Source organism: Lissotriton vulgaris, chromosome 7, assembly GCF_964263255.1.
Source record: "Lissotriton vulgaris chromosome 7, aLisVul1.2, whole genome shotgun sequence".
In the NCBI taxonomy this organism is placed as follows: Eukaryota; Metazoa; Chordata; class Amphibia; order Caudata; family Salamandridae; genus Lissotriton; species Lissotriton vulgaris.
The window spans coordinates 544,981,715-545,001,907 of NC_141695.1; the positions used below are offsets into that span (position 1 = coordinate 544,981,715).

The 20,193-nt window shown below is 45.6% G+C and overlaps 1 protein-coding gene across 1 annotated transcript in view; it reads right to left on the bottom strand.

The window, feature by feature from the left end:
• LOC147702009 (TBC1 domain family member 24-like) overlaps positions 1 to 20,193 on the bottom strand; it is a 141,681-nt gene that overhangs the window by 17,340 nt on the left and 104,148 nt on the right. The window contains exon 5 of the mRNA XM_086930624.1: positions 7,812 to 7,910. Coding sequence (XP_086786750.1) covers positions 7,812 to 7,910 — 99 coding nt within the window. The remainder of the gene's footprint in view (positions 1 to 7,811; positions 7,911 to 20,193) is intronic.

Below are 20,193 nucleotides of genomic sequence, written 5' to 3' on the forward strand. Positions count from 1 at the left end.
GCGTCGACGAGCCAGTCGACGTGGCGAGGGAAGAGTCAACAGCCGGGTGAAGCGTTTGCACTGTGTCCACAGGCAAGGATTCCGTCGACGGATGTGTCTTAGGCTTCGTCGATGAAGATTTCTTCACCGTCGTCGGCGCCGTCGACGAGGCAATGGACTTGCTTGTCGACGAAGATGGTCCAGTCGACGAAGGGTGGACCGTGCACGGAGTGACAGTCGTCGACGGTAAGGCAGTCTTTGACGAGGTAGTCGTCGTCGAAGCAGGTCCCGTCGACGGGCGACGACTCGTCGACGATGTATAAGTCTTGGTCGACGACGAGGAGTGCGTCGACGAAAGGCGCGTCGATTGGTGAGTCTTCGTCGACAAGGTGGATTTAGCAGCCGTAGACGAGATCCTCAAAAGAGAGGTAATAGGCCTCACCTCATGTGATGTCGTCGACGAGGTGGACGTCGTCGACGTAGTTTGAGGACATAGAGCAAGTCGTCGTCGACGTGGAGACAGCATCCACGGATTTCGTCGCCGTCGATGTCGTTGACGGACGCGTCGACGAGCCCGTCGACGAGCCAATGCCCAGTTTAGAGGATGTAGGCATGGCTTTGGACAATGACGCCAGAGAACCAGGTCTCGTAGGCGCATGTGGAGGTAAATCCTGTGGGGAGACAACCATAGAAACATCAACAAGTCTCTTTTTCTTCAGAAAAGGAGAAGGTATTTCAGTCTCCGACCCACGTTTCTGAGAGGTCTTTGAGTGAAATGAAGAGACACTCTCATCCTCCGAGACCACAGCGTCCGTTGTCTTCAACTTCTGAAGCCACAGAAGGAGACGGGCCTCTCTGTCCCTTAAAGTTTTAGGTGGAAAAGTACGACAGTACTTACAGGTCTTCACTTCATGGTCAGGGTAGAGACAGTAAATACATTTACTTTGTGGATCTTCATGAAAGAGACGCAGTTTTCCACAGGATGGACATGATCTGAACAAAGATTTCCTTGAAGAAGACATTAGAGTTGAAAAAACAGCTAAATAAGTTAAAAAAATTGAGCAGAGCTCAGGGAGACTCCCTTCACACGACGTGCAGTAGAAAATCTGAGGTCTTGGGCTTCTGAGGAGAAGGTTCTAGAGGGAGCTACAGCCTGATTGGCTGGAATTTGGACCAAAACATAATGACACTGATATGTTACCAAGTTGAGTTTCTCCCTTAGGCTTTCTATGGGCCTATTCTGTTCTATGGTACTTTTGAGTTTTCTGGATATTTTACTGTATTTTATATATGTATATGTATTTATATAATTATAATAATTTTACTTATATATGCATATATTATTGCTATTTTATGTACCTTGGGACTCCCACTTCGACGACGGGGAATATTCAAGCATGGAAACCTATGAAAGACACCCCTAATACTGGAGAACTTAAGTTCCTGGGTAGATTCTGTACAGTTTGCTTTAAATGGGGGAGCACCTATAAGAATTGCTACAAGGGGAGTTGCATCTCGTGGCAAGTTAAGTCTGCAGCTATTTAAGACCCGGTTTTAAAGGGGTCTTGTCCTGTCCTACTAGTTGTTGATTAGCGACAGGGATTTGCTCACCATATTTGCAGGGCTTGTCCCCATCCCCATGCCCTGAGCTCACCCCTGGCATGGCCTTAACTAGACTCTGCTAGTCTGTGACGAGATCTGATTTTCCTGCCTTGAGGCCTCCTCGCCCTTTTGGCTTGCAGCCAAGGTTCATGAAGTCAATAAACCAGACCTATTAATCGACACACCTCCATTATTCAGGTCCATAAGTTGAGTCTCTAAACGCTCTAGTTTCCCCATTACCCCATTTACCAGCGTTTTAAAAAGATTAGAGATATCTTTGATAACAGTAGAGAAAAGTGGCTCCAGGCGCGTTTCAAATAAGTCCTCCATGGATTGTCTAACAGCTGTATAGATAGAGCAGTTGAGATCTCGGTGTAGTCCACCATCGTGACTTGGGATGGGTTCAGCTGGTAATAGGCCAGGTTTAGTGCCTCTCTTTTTCCCCTTTTTTTTGGCTGAGGGTACGAGGAGTTCCTGACGCAGTGACACATCCTTTCCCAAGGTCTCTACCTCCACAGACTCGAACTCCCTGCTTGAAAACAAAGGACACTCCCTCGGCATGTCCTGCATAGTGGGGATGGCTTGGTTCTCATTAGGGATTACATTCAGAGGGGATTTCAACTGGAGAGTTGATCAAGATGATCAACTCTCTAATGCAGTTGGTCGTCAGCATTTAGAATTTCTTGAGTTAGTGCCTCCACTGGGGAAGTTAAGTATGAAATAATTGAGGCAGAGTTCCTGGGTACTTTAGCTTTAGATTTCCCCAAGTCGATACTACAGGGTTGTTTGCACTTACCCATGGTGGTAGCTGGAGAGTAGACGAAAGGGGGGAAGCCCAGCCCACCCTTTGTTAGCCTCTGACGGGCGCAGATGGCCCTGCCTAGGCGCAGCCCATACCAACGGGCATCCCGCGCTGCTGGAGCCCTGAGCACTCTTTATGCATCTCTGGGTGCGGTGTCAGGGCCTCCTGGCGCAAGTGCCTGTGGTGATTAAAGCCCCCCGGTACTGTTGAGGCGCTGTGGCGGAGGCTGTGACGGAGCCCCTGCTGCTCAGCCAGTGTGAATGTGCTGTGTAGAATGTTGGTGTGCATGGTAATGTAATGGAATGTGAGGGTGCCTGTGATGTGGATTGTCAGTTGGAACATGGGCAGAGCAGGGGAGGCTGCTACGTGTAGGGCTGATTACTAAAAGCTTTCATTAGAGCTTACTAGGAGACCATCCTATGAACCAAGATTAATAAAAGATTCAACAATAACCCTATCTCAGCTACTGGATTTCCTCCATTTATCATAACGTATATTGGCGACGATTTGGAGAATATCTACAAAAACTGCGTGTGAGGGTCAATTCTATATAACTTTAAGGGAAACTTTTCCGAAGACACGTTGTGGGAAATTAAGTCTAGAGCCTTTAGTTTACATTAAAGACTGCCCTGCAGCCCCACCAGTGTCCAATCTCATTGGACAGCCCTTGGCCAGGGCATGTGCCTGTCCGCCTGAATTTTGATCTCAATGTTCCTAGTGTTAACATCAGCAGATGTCAAGAGACAGTGGAGTGCAGCAGCCTGGGACAAGGTGTTGCTGCTGTATTAATTGTATTGGACCAGCAGTGTTACAGTGGGGGAATTTAAACTCATTGGCAGCATTGTTGTACTTGTTATCTAAAAATGAGGATGAGACCTGGCCGAACTAGCAGTACTCATTCTGTATATGGGACATTGTCATTCGGTGCGGTGGTGCACTTATATGGACAGCCACGTTTTAAGGTATTACCTTAGGAAAGCACTGCCCAAGTATCAGCTAACTGTGCCTGTGAGAGCACCCACCCCCTTTGAAGTGTGCCCCAAGTGTTATATGTAAATCCCCAGCAGATCTGTCAAGCAGGATTTGAAATTCAATCAGGATTGGAAATGTAATGTCAAAAAAGGATGCTCAGAGCCCCACCATGCATATTCTGTCAGGTTCAGAAAGGTATTCTCAGACAATTAAGGTCAGCCTATTGTTTGCTAAGTGGAGGCATTTTATTCCCGTTCACACCTATTCAAATGCTAGTTACTGGCTGGCAGACGAGAGAGAGCAAATGCAAATGGTCCTGCAGAAAGTTTAGGCACAGAAAAATTAGCTTTATCTTTATATTTATCATACATCTTAGCTAAACATTGAACTGAATTTTAGATAACAGTTAAAAATAGTTGTTGAATTCTTTTAACAGCTGTTTCTTAAATGAAATTAGAATTATTAAATGTAAAAATGTAACCCAATGAACAACCAGCCTTACAGCAGTGAACATAGCTTTTGGGATTTCTTCACAGAAAGGACCTATTTAACATTACATTCCTATATGTCCTGTTTTTAAAACCAACACCCTGCTTTATGCCCAAAAGGCCCAAATAATTGCTAGGTCCAAGTTGCCAAAATGGTATCTCTTGAACATATGAGATGAGATTGATCTCAATAACAAAGAACACAACTGAGTGACATTAGGATTTATGGTCGCATCAACCCCCACAATGAGGGAATGGAAAATGGATATTGAGCAATGTATTCTGGCAGAGAGGAGGGTATATGAGAGTCAAGTCTGTCCCCATAAGTGAACCACGGTGTGGGGGAAATGGAACGAATACCAGGGGATGATCTGCATGCCAATGGGGTGCAAGGGGCATAAGGGACATACTTCAGGGGCCCTTCTGGATGAAGATGACCTATAGGCGAATGAAAGAAACTAAAAGTAGATGGGGAATGTAATCATTGTCTTGACTCACCGAAGACTGGAATATGGCTCTAAGGTCACGTTATGTAACGGATTGTTAGTGTACTGGTATGTTTATGTTCTAAAATAAAAAAAATCATATATATATTTTTTAAACTAGCACACTTTTACCAATATTCCAGCTTCACACTGTGAGCACCAAACCGTTTCGGGCTCGTTAAAGGGGATTCCGGATCCACAGCTATACAATAAATGGCCTAACAAATTAATGCAGACTGCCATGGTGTTTTTTTTAAGGAACATGTATAGGAAAAAGGTGAATCATAAGCAACAGACGAAGGAAGAGTGAAATGTGTTGTTATAAATAGCATGGGGAAAGACCCTGACTGAAAGTTAAGGTGACAGTAATCACTGGTAGTGACTGCAGTAAGAGTCCTGTTAGACAAAGAGTTTTCTGACCACACCGACTACACCGTACAGTGGATGGGAGGAAGGAATAGGAACCCAACAAGTGGGAGAAGGCATGCAAGGGAGCCCATGATTCTGGTCCTTGGCTTTTATTTAACAGCCCGCAGCTCCCAATCTTGGTTTATTTATAGCGTGTGGACCAAAAACTTACCATACCCTGACATAAAAGAGAATAATACTGAGGTCATTGAAGCAGGAGATAAACAAATAGACAGATCAATAGGGATTGGTCTCGCTGGACATGCAGAAGTTTTGCAAGTAAAGATACATTGGTAAATCAAATCCGTCTTAGCCGTGACATATTGGCTTTGCTAGTATATATATATATATATTTTTTCATTTGTAAATAGCCGAAAAAATGTGCAATCATCTGATGTACCCTTCTTGGGCGAGGATTTATTACAATAATACAAAAGACATTAAAGATGGCTGCTGCAGATGCACGCATGATCATCTCAGAATGTATTTTGTTATGTATTATGTATTAAATGTATGACTGGATATCCGCGCATACACGGCGGCCATCTAGGAATGCATTTTATTTGTTTTCACCAACCCATTCCAAGGTGGTTGGTAGGAATGTGTGCATACCCACAGTGGCCATCTCTGAAAGCGAAGCCATTGGGAGATGCCTGCCACTCATGCGTGCATGCACCCTTGCACAAGTGGCCATTTATTAAGTGTCAACAAACCATTTTAAGACAGTTGCTTGCCAAAACTGTGGTAGGAGGTGGAAAATAAGCCAGGGGGCAGATGGGCAAGAGGATGATGGGCTGGAAGTGGTAAACGTGGGGCAAAAGAAAGAGGGAGTAAAAGAGAGGTTCAGGAGGTGGAAACAGAGAGAGGAAATAGTTTGTTCCGACACAGTGTCACACGAAATTCTTATCGGCCGTCTGATGAGGGTAGGGATAGGCGGTTCTGCCCTGTCTTGGCTGAAGAGTTTTCTCTCAGGCCGTTCACAGTCTGTCCGATTGGGCTCCCATTCTTCAATCTCTAGGGAGCTCACCAAGAGGGTTCCTCAGGGCTCATGCCTAAGCCCCACACTCTTCAACGTGTATGTGGCCCCCTTGGCCGACATTGTGAGAGAATATGGGTTCACACCTATATCGTATGCTGATGACACCCAGCTCTTATTTCCTTTCCAGACCCTGACGCCAGCAGTTAAACACACTTTTGTTGCAGGTATGAGAGCTGTAGCCGATTGGATGACCTCCAATTGCCTACAATGTAATGTGGACAAGACGGAGGTCATGCTTTTCGGAGAGGCCCCCCTCCTCTGGTCACCTGACTGGTGGCCCCTGGAATTGGGACCTGCTCCCTGCCCTAACCAGCTAGTAAAAAATCTTGGGGTACGCCTTGATCAGTCACTGCTTTTAAAAGATCACGTAACTCAGGTAACAGGATCTTGTTTTAGGGTCATTGGGCTTCTGAGGCGTGTATTCCCGTACCTAGCAGATAGTTACAGGAAAACACTGATTCAAACGCTTGTGATCAGCAGGCTAGATTACTGCAACGGGCTTCTTCTCTCGGCCAATGAGGAACAACTTGGCAGATTACAGGTAGCCCAGAACACGGCAGCTAGACTGGCCCTTAATGTTCCAGCCAGATCCCCCTTGCGCCTTCTTTTGAACAAACTCCCTGGCTTCCCATCCGCCAGCGGGTTAAGTTCAAAATATGCTGCGTAATCCATAAATGTCTATATGGCACTGGTCCAAAATACCTGACCGAAAAATTTAAACTACGAGCCAGGTCGCTCTCTGCGCTCTAGGAACCAACTGTTGCTTCACGTCCCGCAGATTAAGAGGGAAAGGCAGGGTGGTCGAGCACTTTCCTACAGGGGTCCCACCCTTTGGAACACCTTACCCCTCACCTTGAGACAAAACCCCAATTTAGGAGCTTTCAGGAAACTCTTAAAAACACATCTGTTCCTGACTATCTAAACCCCGCATCTCTCTTATTTGTTTATTGGTCTCTGGCTTCTGGTAAGAACACAAGCGTGGAGATACCCCTTCGGGGGTTGAATTCCTGCACTATATAAGCGAATAAATAAATAAATAAATAAATTGTAAAGAAAGGTCTGACATCAGCTGCGGACACATACATCATCCATTCTGAACACCATGCAGGACAAACACAAGAATAGGGAGTAAAATCATAGAATGAGGAGCAGGACGGGAGATTTACAATAAAACTATCTAATCATGAAAAAGGGGATAACCTAAAGTCCACTGTAAGTATACGTAATGTGTTGATACCAATAGGTCAAATTCTAAACCTCTTTTGATCATGACTTTTAAAAAGATTATAAGTATGCAGAACCCTTGGTCACCAAATGGCTTGGATCTAGAGTTTGGAACAACTATTGAGGAAAGTTCCCTCCAGCACAGAGACCTGCCTGGTCAATGTGATGCAATCCTTCTTGCAAGAAACTCAGCACCAGGCCATGAAGACAGTTGTATGCCAGCATTAGAAAACTGCAGCTCATCTGGCCTTAACTATTTTAACCAATCTTGTTTCAATGCGCTTGTTTATTTTCACAAGTAGATTTTCACATCGAAATCTCTGTGTGAAAATCCTGGTGAAATGAGGAGTTTTTGTTGGAATTGGATCCGGACATCCTGATTCCCCAAGGTATTCCTCATTTCAGGGGCACCTCAGATCCCACTTGTAATGGCCCAGAATTTCCCCACGCCCAAAATTCAGATACCGGAAAATCTGGACCATTTTCAGGATCATTCATAATGAGGGCAGTAAACAAACACTGCCCCACAGGATGAAAAATGAAAGAATTAATTAAGAACTGCAAGAACAACCTGGTAATATTTTGACAAAGAGTAAGGAAAAGCTTGAGAACATGCAGTGTAACAGTTAAAAGAATGTAAGAATGTGAAGTATTGCCCTGAATGCTTTAAAACATAAAGATTATATATGTACTGTGAATTCTTGCACTGCAAATGTGGATAATGAATGCTCTGACTGTATTGACTACTGCCCTGTTTCTTTGTTGTTAATAAAAAGAATTTAAAAAAAAAAAGAATGTAAGTCAATACTTACACTAAACACAAAGCACTCTCCTGTCCCAAAGAAGGTGCACACCTGACCACAGTTTCGTTTCCGTTCATTCCAGTCGGAGGAGAGGAAGGCGCCACACACCTGTAAAATATAAACAGCAATGAGAGTGTCTCTTGGGAGCCTTCCTCCTCCCAAAAATTCATATTCCGTGATGGTTGCCCAAGACTCCGCTTTTTCTGTTTTTTTCCTTAGTCGCCTTTTTTGTCAGAAGAGTTACAGAAAATCTTTCAATTCATCTTATAACATAGCGGCAAATGTATCAACACATTTCTCTTTTCAAACGTTCCATCATAGCAGTGTTTGAAACATTGCATAATTTATATTAAGGTAATCTCATGATTTAGCAGCAGATTCACGACAGCCTGTTTTATTCACAACGTTACGAAGCATTGTTTAAAACACCACAATGAACAAGTGTGTCACTTCCCTCAAATACTGTGGCAATTTTATACCTACCCCTGAATGGTCCTGAACTCAAGCAGTGGCTCACACTACAGGTATAATAATACTGATTAACTCTGATCTCATTTCCTTTTCTTACTAATAACATAAACACCAATTGAGATACAACCTCAGTTAACCTTCTGCACACCAGTATTTCTATGTAGACTGAGGAAATACACATTGGCAAATTATACCTTCCCACAGCTTCAGAAATTTACTGTGTGAGCCTGATCTTAGCGCATAACATCACTCTAATCTCTTTATTCTTGACATTTTAGACCTCCAGTTCTCAAATATAGGTACTAGCTCTGTTCTCCAGTTTTGGAGAATCTTGGACTTCACAATAAGAGTAATCAAAAATGTTTTTTCCTATTGAAATTAGTACCCATTGAATAGGCCAATAGCATTGACTGCGGATCATTTATAAATTCAATATCTACCACAGTAGTCCTTAATGGATGTCCAAAATGTTACTATTTTAGGGCAATTCCAAATAATATAAGTCCAATTGCCAATAGATTCTGCTGAGCACGTAAAGCAATTTATTGTTATCTGGGAATTGATTTTGTTCAGTCGAGATGATGCCCTATATAGCAGACTCTTGTTATAGAATTACATACGGAAGAGATTTGCCCACTTTAATAGGAAGGAGTGGTAGAAGTTTACCTCTCTCGCAATACACATTTCCTCCGTTGACTGACATCTCTGTTGTACTTTATAGAAAACATCAGCTTCTTTATAATTTAAAACCGTAACCTTCTAGTACTTTTCAGATCTGTTTGTACTGTACTCTATTAAACCTTCCACTAACCCCAGACTTTTTCTAATTGTTATAGGATCCAGCTCTCTTTAAAAAAATGCACTTTGGATAAAAGGATATTGGATAGGTTCCTTTGCGTATCTAATACATGGTTCTATCTCTGCCCATAACTTCCAAGCATCACAGATTAAAAATTCACCAATGGCATAGTATCCATTGATCTTCCATCTATGGGCAGGTAATTTATATCGAAGGGGAAAAGATCCTATAAAAGTATTCACTACTCCGGTTGATCCATTAATACTTGGGATCACATAGTGTTTAAACAGCTGTTCTTTTCTTTTTTTACTGCAACTGAAAATGGTAATATTGGACCTTTTTTGGTGATTTGCCCCCTTAGTATACGTTTATAAGTAGACCTTATCAGTGGACTTCTCCCTTCCTTGCGCAACTCTACATGGTAGATGCTGCCCCCAAGCTCCCTGCTGCTGACCATCGGTTCAGTGGTTTTAGGCCCTCCTCCACCCGCAGGCACTCACCTGGGCCTCATCCCTGGTGATCTAGTGGGAGAGTGTCTCTGCTCTGCTGCTGGGCTGCCCTTTTTATCTCATTTTCTACCTCCTTTTTTCTGTCCTTTTTCTTCCTTTTTTGCACTTTTTCTCATCTGTTGCATCTTTTTTTCTTTCGCTTCTCTTTTGCCGCTTTTTGCCCCTGTTGCGTTGATCCACACGTGGCCCACTCCCTTCCAGTGCCACTTTCTGGCTCCCCACGTTTCCCACCTCCCAGCTGTCCAGACTCCCTCTCCGCTCACTCCTCAATGGCGGCCACTGCCCAGTGAAGGTGCAATAAACTGACCTTATCAATAGACTCCTCCCACGTTTTTTTTTGCAAAATTTGTTTTATTGAGTTTATACTTTAGTACACCATAAAACGTACATATGCCATCATTGTTAGGCCTTGCAGATGTTGTATTAGGTACAGCACATGCGCATTCATGCATTCTGTTTGTATTTGTAGGGCAGTATAAAATGCTATAGAAACAAGACTCGTAAGTACATTTGAGATTGGTCTCCAGTAGGCAGGCAGGAGAAAGGGGAAGAGAAGGGGGAGGGAGAGAGGAAAGACATGTCCAATATATCATAGCTTACATTCTTGAACGTCCCCTATACATATACACTGCTGCATGCCCGCCCCTGGATACTCTGACGCGTGCGGACGTACAGGTTTAGCGTTTGTACTGGCACTCACATATGGTTGGGTAACAAGATTAGATTCACAGGAGAGCAAAAAAGAGTAAAACTTTGCATACATTAACTGTTGAAAGAAAGAAGATACAAACGTATGTAACAAACCGATCAGTTCATAAGTGGACTGCTCCCTTCCTTGTGCAGCACCGCCCTGTAGCTAATGGGAGAGCGTCTCTGTTCTGCTGCTCTGCTGCCCTCCGTCCTCTTTTTAGCCTCTCTTTTCCTGCCTTTTTCTGTTCTTTTCACCCTTTTTTGCACTTTTTCTCTCCTTGTGCATCTTTTTCCTGTTGCTTCTTGTTTGCCACTTTTTGCCCCTGCTGCTGGGATCCCCGTGGCCCGCCCCTTCCAGTGCCACTTTCCTGCTCACCACATTTCCTGCCTCCCAGCTGTCCACCCCCCCTGCACACTTATTAATGGCGGCTACCATGCAGCCGCAACTCTGGCGCGCCAAAGGCAAGCCCGCCTGCTCCTGGACCGCACCCAGCACCACGAACCATGGGTCTCGGACCTTCCACCGATACGCCAACACCCTCCTCGTCCTCAAGACCGGACGCCACTTTCCACCTCGCATCACAGAAGGACACCCAGGGACCCTTCTCCTGCAAAAACTGCAGCTGCACCCTCACCCATCTCTGCTCTCCAGCTTCTCCCACCACCCAGCGGACCAACAGCACACCCGACCGGCTCAGCTTCATCTTCGTCAACACGCACTTCCTTCCCAAACGCACCACAGAGATCTGAGACCTCCTCGACTCCATCTCTCCTGACATCGCCTTCCTCAAGGAAACCTCAACCAACACCAGCTCTGGCCCGGACATCGCCACCACCATCCCCGACTGCTACCAGATCGCCGGCAAGGACTGCACCGACCAACCAGGAGAAGGCATCACTATTCTCCACAAAAACACTCTCCACCTGACCACGCACTAGATGACCCAACGACAACAATGGAACACCTCCACTTACAGGTCCAGACCAACCCCAACACCACCCTCCACGGCACCCTCGTCTACAGATCTCCAGGCCTCCGTCCACCCTTCACCGACACCATCATTGACTACATCACACCACAGGCTCTTGAATCCACAGATTACATCCTAGTTGGCAACCTCAACTTTCACCTGGACAACCCCAATGTCCAGAACAGTACATCCCTTCTGGAGAACCTTGCCACCATCGGACTCAAGCTCCTAGTCACTACTCTGACCCACATAGCAGGACACATGCTTGACCCCGTATTCTCTGCCAGCAAAAATATTATATCCATACTCCTCTGGACCTACCACCGCTGCGTGCACTTTGCCTTCACCAAACCCACTATACACCACCGCCCTCTCTGCCCCACCTCTGTAGCTGGAACAAGGTCACAGAAGAATATCTCACTGCCTCTCTCAGCACTACCACACCCCGACTTCCACCGGCGCTAATACCTAAGCACGCAACCTCCACCGATGGATCTTCAACTGCTCCAACACTCTGGCAGCCATCAAGAAGGCACCCGGCAAGCAACACTCCAAAAAAGCCAGCTGGTTTACTCCCACCATGCACAAGCCAAGATGCACCTGTAGATGACTTGACAAGAGATGGACAAACAAAAAAAACCCAGAAAACCATTTAACCTTCAAAGCCGCCTCAACCGCACACCACCTCCTCCTCAAAACTGCAAATAAAACGGCCCTCTAAGACAGAATTAACGCCTACGCACACAACAGCAAAGAACTCTTCGCCATGGTCAAGGAGTTTGCCTGGCCCAACAGCGAGACCACAGATGTTCCCCCCAGATCTTATACATGTTTTACATAAAACATATCAGAGGACACTTGCAAGATTAATAGTGAATTCATTTGACATAGGTGTATGCAGGGTTAAATGCGGAAGAAGACAGGGATGCCCCCTCTTCCCTAAATAATTAACCATTTTCAACTGACAAATATACCTAGTCATGTGACACAGGAAAGGCTGCAGGCACCAAATAGTTAGTACAAGAAAAAGCCAAATTTCTAAGAGTGACATTTTCAGAATTATGACCTAAAATCCGACTACGTTCAAAAAGAGTTTTAAATTACAATTCCTCATACAACGAACATGAGTTTCTCACCTGCTCACCATCAAAAGTTGGCACTTATTAAATGTAACAAGGTATGGTAACCCAATGGTATTCTAAGGAAAGGGTAGGCCTTGCAGTAGTGAAGAACACATTTAGGAGTTGCAAATGTGCAAAGTACATATCCAACTTTTTAAATACATTGCACCCTGCCGTATGAGCTGTTCAGGGCCTATGCTAGGGGTAGATTATGTGTATTAGAAAGAAAGGTTTAGGCTTGGCCAAAAGATTTAGTTTGCCAGTTTAAATTGCACACACAGGCTGCAATGTTACGTCGGAGACATTTTTAATGTACTACTTAAGTGGCTGGCACAATCATTACTGCAGGCCTACAGTAGCATTTAATTTTCAGGCCCTAGGTACATATAGTACCACTTTACTAGGGACTTACAGGTAAATTAAATGTTCCAATCATGTGTAAGTCGATTTGAGCATGTTTAAAGAAGCAAGCACAAGCACTTTAGCACTGGTTAGCAGTGGTAAAGTGTGCATAGTCCTAAGGCCAACAAGACAAGTTCAGCAAAACAGAAGGTGTTAGGCAAAAGGTTTGTGGGAAGACCACCATAAGTCTGACAGGTCTAACACAAACTATTAAAATTAGTTGTTTAATATTTGTCTAGCTGTTCCCTTTCCCGAGATGCAATATTAGTATTTTGATCTGTAATCTATTTTTCTAAACAGGACAGCTAGGCCTACCCCACTGAAAATAGCTTTTGGATGTTGTTCACTGTATGATATGTTAACATTCAATGTTTACTTGTCCTACTTTAAAATACCATGCACCCTGCCTCGTGGTACACAAGGCCTATATAGAGGTGATTTATCAATACTTGAAAGAGAGGTTTTTACTTGTTTGAAGGGTTCATTTTCAATGGTCGAATTGCAGTTTTTACACTGCTACAGTCGGGCATCTATGGTAGACCTGAAACTCTGGTTGCACTACCTCTACAGAGGATGGCAAAGTAGGTACTGCATTCTACTACTGGCATTTAACTTCCAAGCCCTGGGTACATTATGTAGCATACACTAGGGACTTACAGGCCAATTAAATATACTAATTAGGAGTATACCAATTCATCGAAGTTAAGAAGGAAAGAGCAGGCACTTTACTACTGGTTAGCAGGGGTAAAGTGCACAGAGTTATAAAGCTAGCAATATAGGATCCAGCAAAAGGCCATCAATCGTGTGTGACCTCACAGAAAAGGCAGATTTTCTACAACATCACTCCCTCTACCTTGCCAATCACCCTTCAAGGTCCTCCTTCTGCTACTAGGGTAATCTAACAGTTATATCACCCACTTCTAGGCTGTCTCGGCTCTGCCATCTAATAGGACCAACATGAGCTGTTTAGTGATCACTGTTTACCTAGGGTCCAAATAACCAGTCTCTGGATTTCATTTTTTGTTTCTCCCATGACAATTGCTCTCCCCTCTCTTCATTTTATTTTCCAAAAGAGGTGCTCCCGAGGTACCAATGAACGTATGATTTCATTTTTTTACGATAAAAAGAAATTTTTTAATCAGAGTTTTACCCAATGTATGATATCTTTTGTGAACTCGAACCATCAACACCAAAAGATTTGGCTTGACAGAATAGCCCTTGGTTCCTTCCAATAGAGAGAATTAAAGTGGCAGGTCTACATAGTGGGTGTATCAGTCTGGGAACAATCCAGGGCTCTGGGCACAAGGTTCCAGGACCTCATATACCTTCTGGGAAGAAAAGAACCAGAAGCGCAAAGGGATGGAAGAACAGAAGCGCACAGGGATGTAAGAACCAGCCGGAATTGAAAGCAAGGTCTCTGGAACAATACAAAAAGGTTTAGAAAGAAGGAGACGGAGATCACTGAATGCCCTTTACTTGCATAAAGAGGCTTTAACATCTTGCAATACATATAAGAAGAAGGTAACATATGCCACACATGGACCCCGTACACACATCGACCGCGTATACACATCCTGCTCAGTGCAGATGTTCACAAGCTTAACACACAACCAAACTACACATCACTACAGCCTCTTGAAGGAAACCACTGCCCAGGGGATCTGAAATTTCATTTTAGCAGCCAGGCAGAGATCAGTGAATGTTGCAGTACAACAGGGGACCAAGGATAGCACTTAACACCTAAAGAGGTACAACACAACTATAATTACAGACTTTTAAGGAGATAAGAAGAACATCCTATGAAAGGTCCATAATATATACAATGAAGATAGTCATGTAAGACCTTGCTAGTGGGGACGTTTTTGTTGACAGTACAATGCGTAATTTTATGCCCATGTTTAGATGCAGAAACTAATTTAGACAAGTCATGTATGCATGTGGTCAAGTATGAACCAATAGAATGGAATAATGTTGGCTACTTTTCCCCACAAGGGTTGGGTGGAGCAGCCCATTATACATAGGGCCTGATTCACAAAAGTAAACTTTGAGGTTTGTGTGAGTTTACGCCTTTTCAGTTTCACAAAACTGCATTTTAATAGTAAAGGTTACCAGTAAGGAGACTCCACAGTCAAGGTTGAGAACTGCACACATAAATAGATAGACCTGTCCTATGTTTGTATGTGCAGTGCTCTCCGCCCGACTGCAGTGTCTTCGCACTCGTAAAGTTACTATTAAAAGGCAGTTTTGTGACTACCGAACAGGGTCAACTTATACAAACTTGTAAGTTTACCTTTGTGAATCAGGCCCATGAACTTTAAGTCTTGTTATAATAAATTCCACTGCTGTCTGCATCATAGAATAGCCATTATGCGAGCGCATAGCAGGGAGTGCTGGACAAGTGGGCACCATGGGAGAGAATGAAGAGAAAAGAGCACATGCTATACTGTTTCTTCTCCTACTCTCTCAGACACTGACACCAAGGCTGTCACCAACTGGATATTTGATTACCTATGCAGCACACTCCTCATTGGCTCAAAGATCAACGCTAGGGCTGGACCGTCTTGAAAACGTAATTTTGGTAATAGAGCGTGATACCACCGTAATGCTTTAATGCAATAATTTTTGTTGCACTTGAAGGAAGAAGACGTCTATGTTGTGCAAGTTGCTGGCTAATACTGATGTCTAAATAGATGGAGAACTGACATAGACTGGGTTTGCCCACTTGAGGACACAGATATTGAGTGATTTAATCTGAGAATGGCAAAGAAGTGCTAAAACTCCATGCCAGACACATGCACCTTGCCGGGACATGAGCCCAACCTAACATGGATGAGAAAATACAATTTTGAGAACATATGCACTGCAAAGTTCGCCTTCAGAAAAACCAGGAAGGTGCCAAATGTGGCACTGGTAAATGTGGCCATCGTGTGCTGCGTGTTATGCACATCTTCCTGCCTGGACAGGTTAGGAGGTGAGGGTATACTCCTAGAGGAGAACCCACCAGGCTAGAACAGTAACTAGTGAAGAACTGCACCTGCGGTCCACCTGTCTGAAGCTGACATGGATATGTTTTATTGAGTATGCAATGTAGGTCACATATCCGCATAAAAAAACAAGGTAATTTGCAAAGGAGTTTGAAAGTCTATACACAAAAAAAACAAGCACATGTGGATTGTAGCAGACTTAGAGTGTAGGCCAGACAAGTAAAGAAAAGTCCGTTCTGGCAGCTGTCATGTAGTCTCCATGGCAGGACTGGGTCTTCATGGGGCATAACAAGAAATGAGCACTTTGGATCTAAAACGGTCCCTGTCAGAGCAATCAAACACTAACCCTCAAAACACAGGAAGAAAACACTCTGCTCTTAAGGTACATTATTTTTTGTTTTCAAGCGAAAAACGATTGCTTTGGGTGTATGTACCTTGAAAACCAAACAAAAAAGCATGTGTAACAAAAATACCTGCTTTGGAAAATTCAATGCAGCCTGTGGAGCTTCCACAGTGCCGGATCTGCTGAAGTTACAGAACTTCCTGACTGCCTAGCGGGGAGCTCTAAATTTGGCAGGCAGTCCTCAGCCATGAAGCTTGCAGAGCAAAACTCTGTGAACCGGTAGGCCAGCGGGCCGCCCGCCCGAGTTTAAAGCCAGACTGTAAAATCTGAGCTGTTTGGGTCATGCCCAGAGCAGGATGGTAGCACAGGACCCTGCGGCATGGGGTAGAGGGGCATGAGACCTTCTACTCTTCTGGCATGAATGTACCAGGTGCTGCATCCTTCAGGTCCATCTCTGCAGGAGGCAAAGTCAACATGACTGATCTCTGCAATCCTTTTGTAACACTTTATCTTTTATTAGGGCAGTGGTGTGACCACAGGTACCATGGTGGACTAATCTAGTGTAAAATGCGACCTCTACAGTAGCCATTGTCCATGTGCCTTGTGTGTGTTTTTATTTTATGACTATATCTGGACCCTCAGATAAATAAATATACAGCCTTCAAGATAAGATTTTTGTGGTAATTTACTAATCGATGCATTCAGCTATTCATACACTAATCTGTGGCTTTGTAAATAACGTTAAAACCATTGTAGAGCTGTCTAGTAAGAAGGATAGTATAGAAGCTTGAAGACAAGCCTTCAGTTTCTATTTATGTTCCTAGTTATTTCCCGTTTTTTTCACTCACAGATTATAAGTATTTCCCCAAAACATGTTATTCATTATCTCTCTTCCAGTTCATCAACACCGCAGAGACGTTTTAAGGCATGGGCAAAGTCGCCCCTGGCCTAGGGCCCCCCGTGATAGAGCTAGCTATGTGTTGTAGATAGTCTTCGCTTGATGACCTTGGATAATTCTTAAACAGATTGTATTAAATAACATTTTCCTTTAATTTATTTTAGTGTGAGTGATGTATGGGAGTCTATTACTGACATTTTGCAAAGAAATGTTTGCTTTTCAAAACCATGTAACCTCTCTAAAAAAGCTTGTTTTAAAGCAAAATAGGACCTCACATTTGAGAAATGGGAGGGGGTTACAAAGATTATTTGCAATAATATTAGTGAGCTGTTGCTGCATTATAGTACCGAAAAAAACACTTCCCTATTCCGGAAAATTAGATGTAAACAGATTTATAATTTGGATCAATGTGCCTTTGCAGTGGGCAAAGAGGGCATGAAAGAGCTGATACTGGATCATAAATTCAAAGCTGGTTTGAACAGGAGCCCCCAAAATGTTTTTGGCGTAGGGCCCCCAAAATCCTTAAGATGTCCCTGCAACTGCCGTTTGGAAAAGGGACAACCTTGGAAGAGAGCATTTGGAAGACAGCCAGCGATATACACAGTAAACAAGTGCTAAGCAAACAAAGGTAAAAGTGGAGACCTCCAGTCGGGCGTAGTGTGTCATGATTAAAAAGAAAAGGGTACACACTGAATGGCTCTGTGGGTGTATTTCATCAGGCTGCATGTTTCTACAACACCAATGTGAAGTCAGTATTTCAGATATAGTCATGAGTCACTGCTGATGGCTTAACTTGGCATCGCTGGGGTTGAATCCTGGATGTGACTAGAAGCGTTAGCATCCCTGGGCTACAGTCCATTGTGTAAGCGCCTCTTGTGGTAATGAATTGTGGTGGGCTAGGACCATTAGAATGCAGTGCTAGCTTATTGTCCCCAGGGGAAAATGCAGTGCAGTCAATCTGTGCAGTTGCTTTCCCTTGGACACCTGCGGTACATACATAAAGGTGGCGGTGAAAGGCAAGCCTCTACCTAAATGATTGGCCAGTAACTCATTCTGGCTAATGCTTGACCTGCTTCTGCATCACAGGTTCCAGGACCCTGCACGTGTTCACGTTCCACCTTGAAACCATCTCTAATGGTGAACATGTTTGTAAAGCTGCTTTGTGCAGGACACCTGTGCCACAGCTCTCCAAGGACACCTGTGCCACTGCTCTCCAAGGACACCTGTGCCACAGCTTGCCAAGGACACCTGTGCCACCGCTCTCCAAGGACACCTGTGCCACAGCTTGCCAATGACACCTGTGCCACAGCTCTCCAAGGACACCTGCACAACAACTCTCCAAGGACACCTGTACCACAGCTCTCCAAGGACACCTGTGCAACAGCTCGCCAAGGACACCTGTGCCACAGCTCTCCAAGGACACCTTTGCCACAGCTCTCCAAAGACACCTGTACAACAACTCTCCAAGGACACCTGTACCACAGCTCTCCAAGGACACCTGTGCAACAGCTCGCCAAGGACACCAGTGCCACAGCTCTCCAAGGACACCTGTGCCACAGCTCTCCCAGGACACCTGTGCAACAGCTCGCCAAGGACACCTGTGCCACAGCTCTCCAAGGACACCTGTGCCACAGCTCTCCCAGGACACCTGTGCCACAGCTCTCCAAAGACACCTGTGCCCAGCTCTCCCAGGACACCTGTGCCACAGCTCTCCAAAGACACCTGTGCCACAGCTCTCCCAGGACACCTGTGCCACAGCTCTCCCAGGACACCTGTGCCACAGCTCTCCAAGGACACCTGTGCCACTGCTCTCCCAGGACACCTGTGCCACAGCTTGCCAAGGACACCTGTGCCACCGCTCTCCATGGACACCTGTGACACAGCTTGCCAATGACACCTGTGCCACAGCTCTCCAAGGACACCTGTACAACAACTCTCCAAGGACACCTGTACCACAGCTCTCCAAGGACACCTGTGCAACAGCTCGCCAAGGACACCTGTGCCACAGCTCTCCAAGGACACCTGTGCCACAGCTCTCCAAAGACACCTGTACAACAACTCTCCAAGGACACCTGTACCACAGCTCTCCAAGGACACCTGTGCAACAGCTCGCCAAGGACACCAGTGCCACAGCTCTCCAACGACACCTGTGCCACAGCTCTCCCAGGACACCTGTGCAACAGCTCGCCAAGGACACCTGTGCCACAGCTCTCCAAGGACACCTGTGCCACAGCTCTCCCAGGACACCTGTGCCACAGCTCTCCAAAGACACCTGTGCCCAGCTCTCCCAGGACACCTGTGCCACAGCTCTCCAAAGACACCTGTGCCACAGCCCTCCCAGGACACCTGTGCCACAGCTCTCCCAGGACACCTGTGCCACAGCTCTCCAAGGACACCTGTTCCACAGCTCTCCCAGGACACCTGTGCCACAGCTCTCCAAGGACACCTGTGCCACAGCTCTCCAAGGACACCTGTGCCACAGCTCTCCAAAGACACCTGTGCCACAGCTCTCCCAGGACACCTGTGCCACAGCTCTCCCAGGACACCTGTGCCACAGCTCTCCAAGGACACCTGTGCCACAGCTCTCCCAGGACACCTGTGCCACAGCTCTCCAAGGACACCTGTGCCACAGCTCTCCAAGGACACCTGTGCCACAGCTCTCCAAAGACACCTGTGCCACAGCTCTCCCAGGACACCTGTGCCACAGCTCTCCCAGGACACCTGTGCCACAGCTCTCCCAGGACACCTGTGCCACAGCTCTCCAAAGACACCTGTGCCCAGCTCTCCCAGGACACCTGTGCCACAGCTCTCCAAAGACACCTGTGCCCAGCTCTCCCAGGACACCTGTGCCACAGCTCTCCCAGGACACCTGTGCCACAGCTCTCCCAGGACACCAGTGCCACAGCTCTCCAAGGACACCTGTGCCCAGCTCTCCCAGGACACCTGTGCCACAGCTCTCCAAAGACACCTGTGCCACAGCTCTCCCAGGACACCTGTGCCACAGCTCTCCCAGGACACCTGTGCCACAGCTCTCCCAGGACACCTGTGCCACAGCTCCCCAAAGACACCTGTGCCCAGCTCTCCCAGGACACCTGTGCCACAGCTCTCCAAAGACACCTGTGCCACAGCTCTCCCAGGACACCTGTGCCACAGCTCTCCCAGGACACCTGTGCCACAGCTCTCCAAGGACACCTGTGCCACAG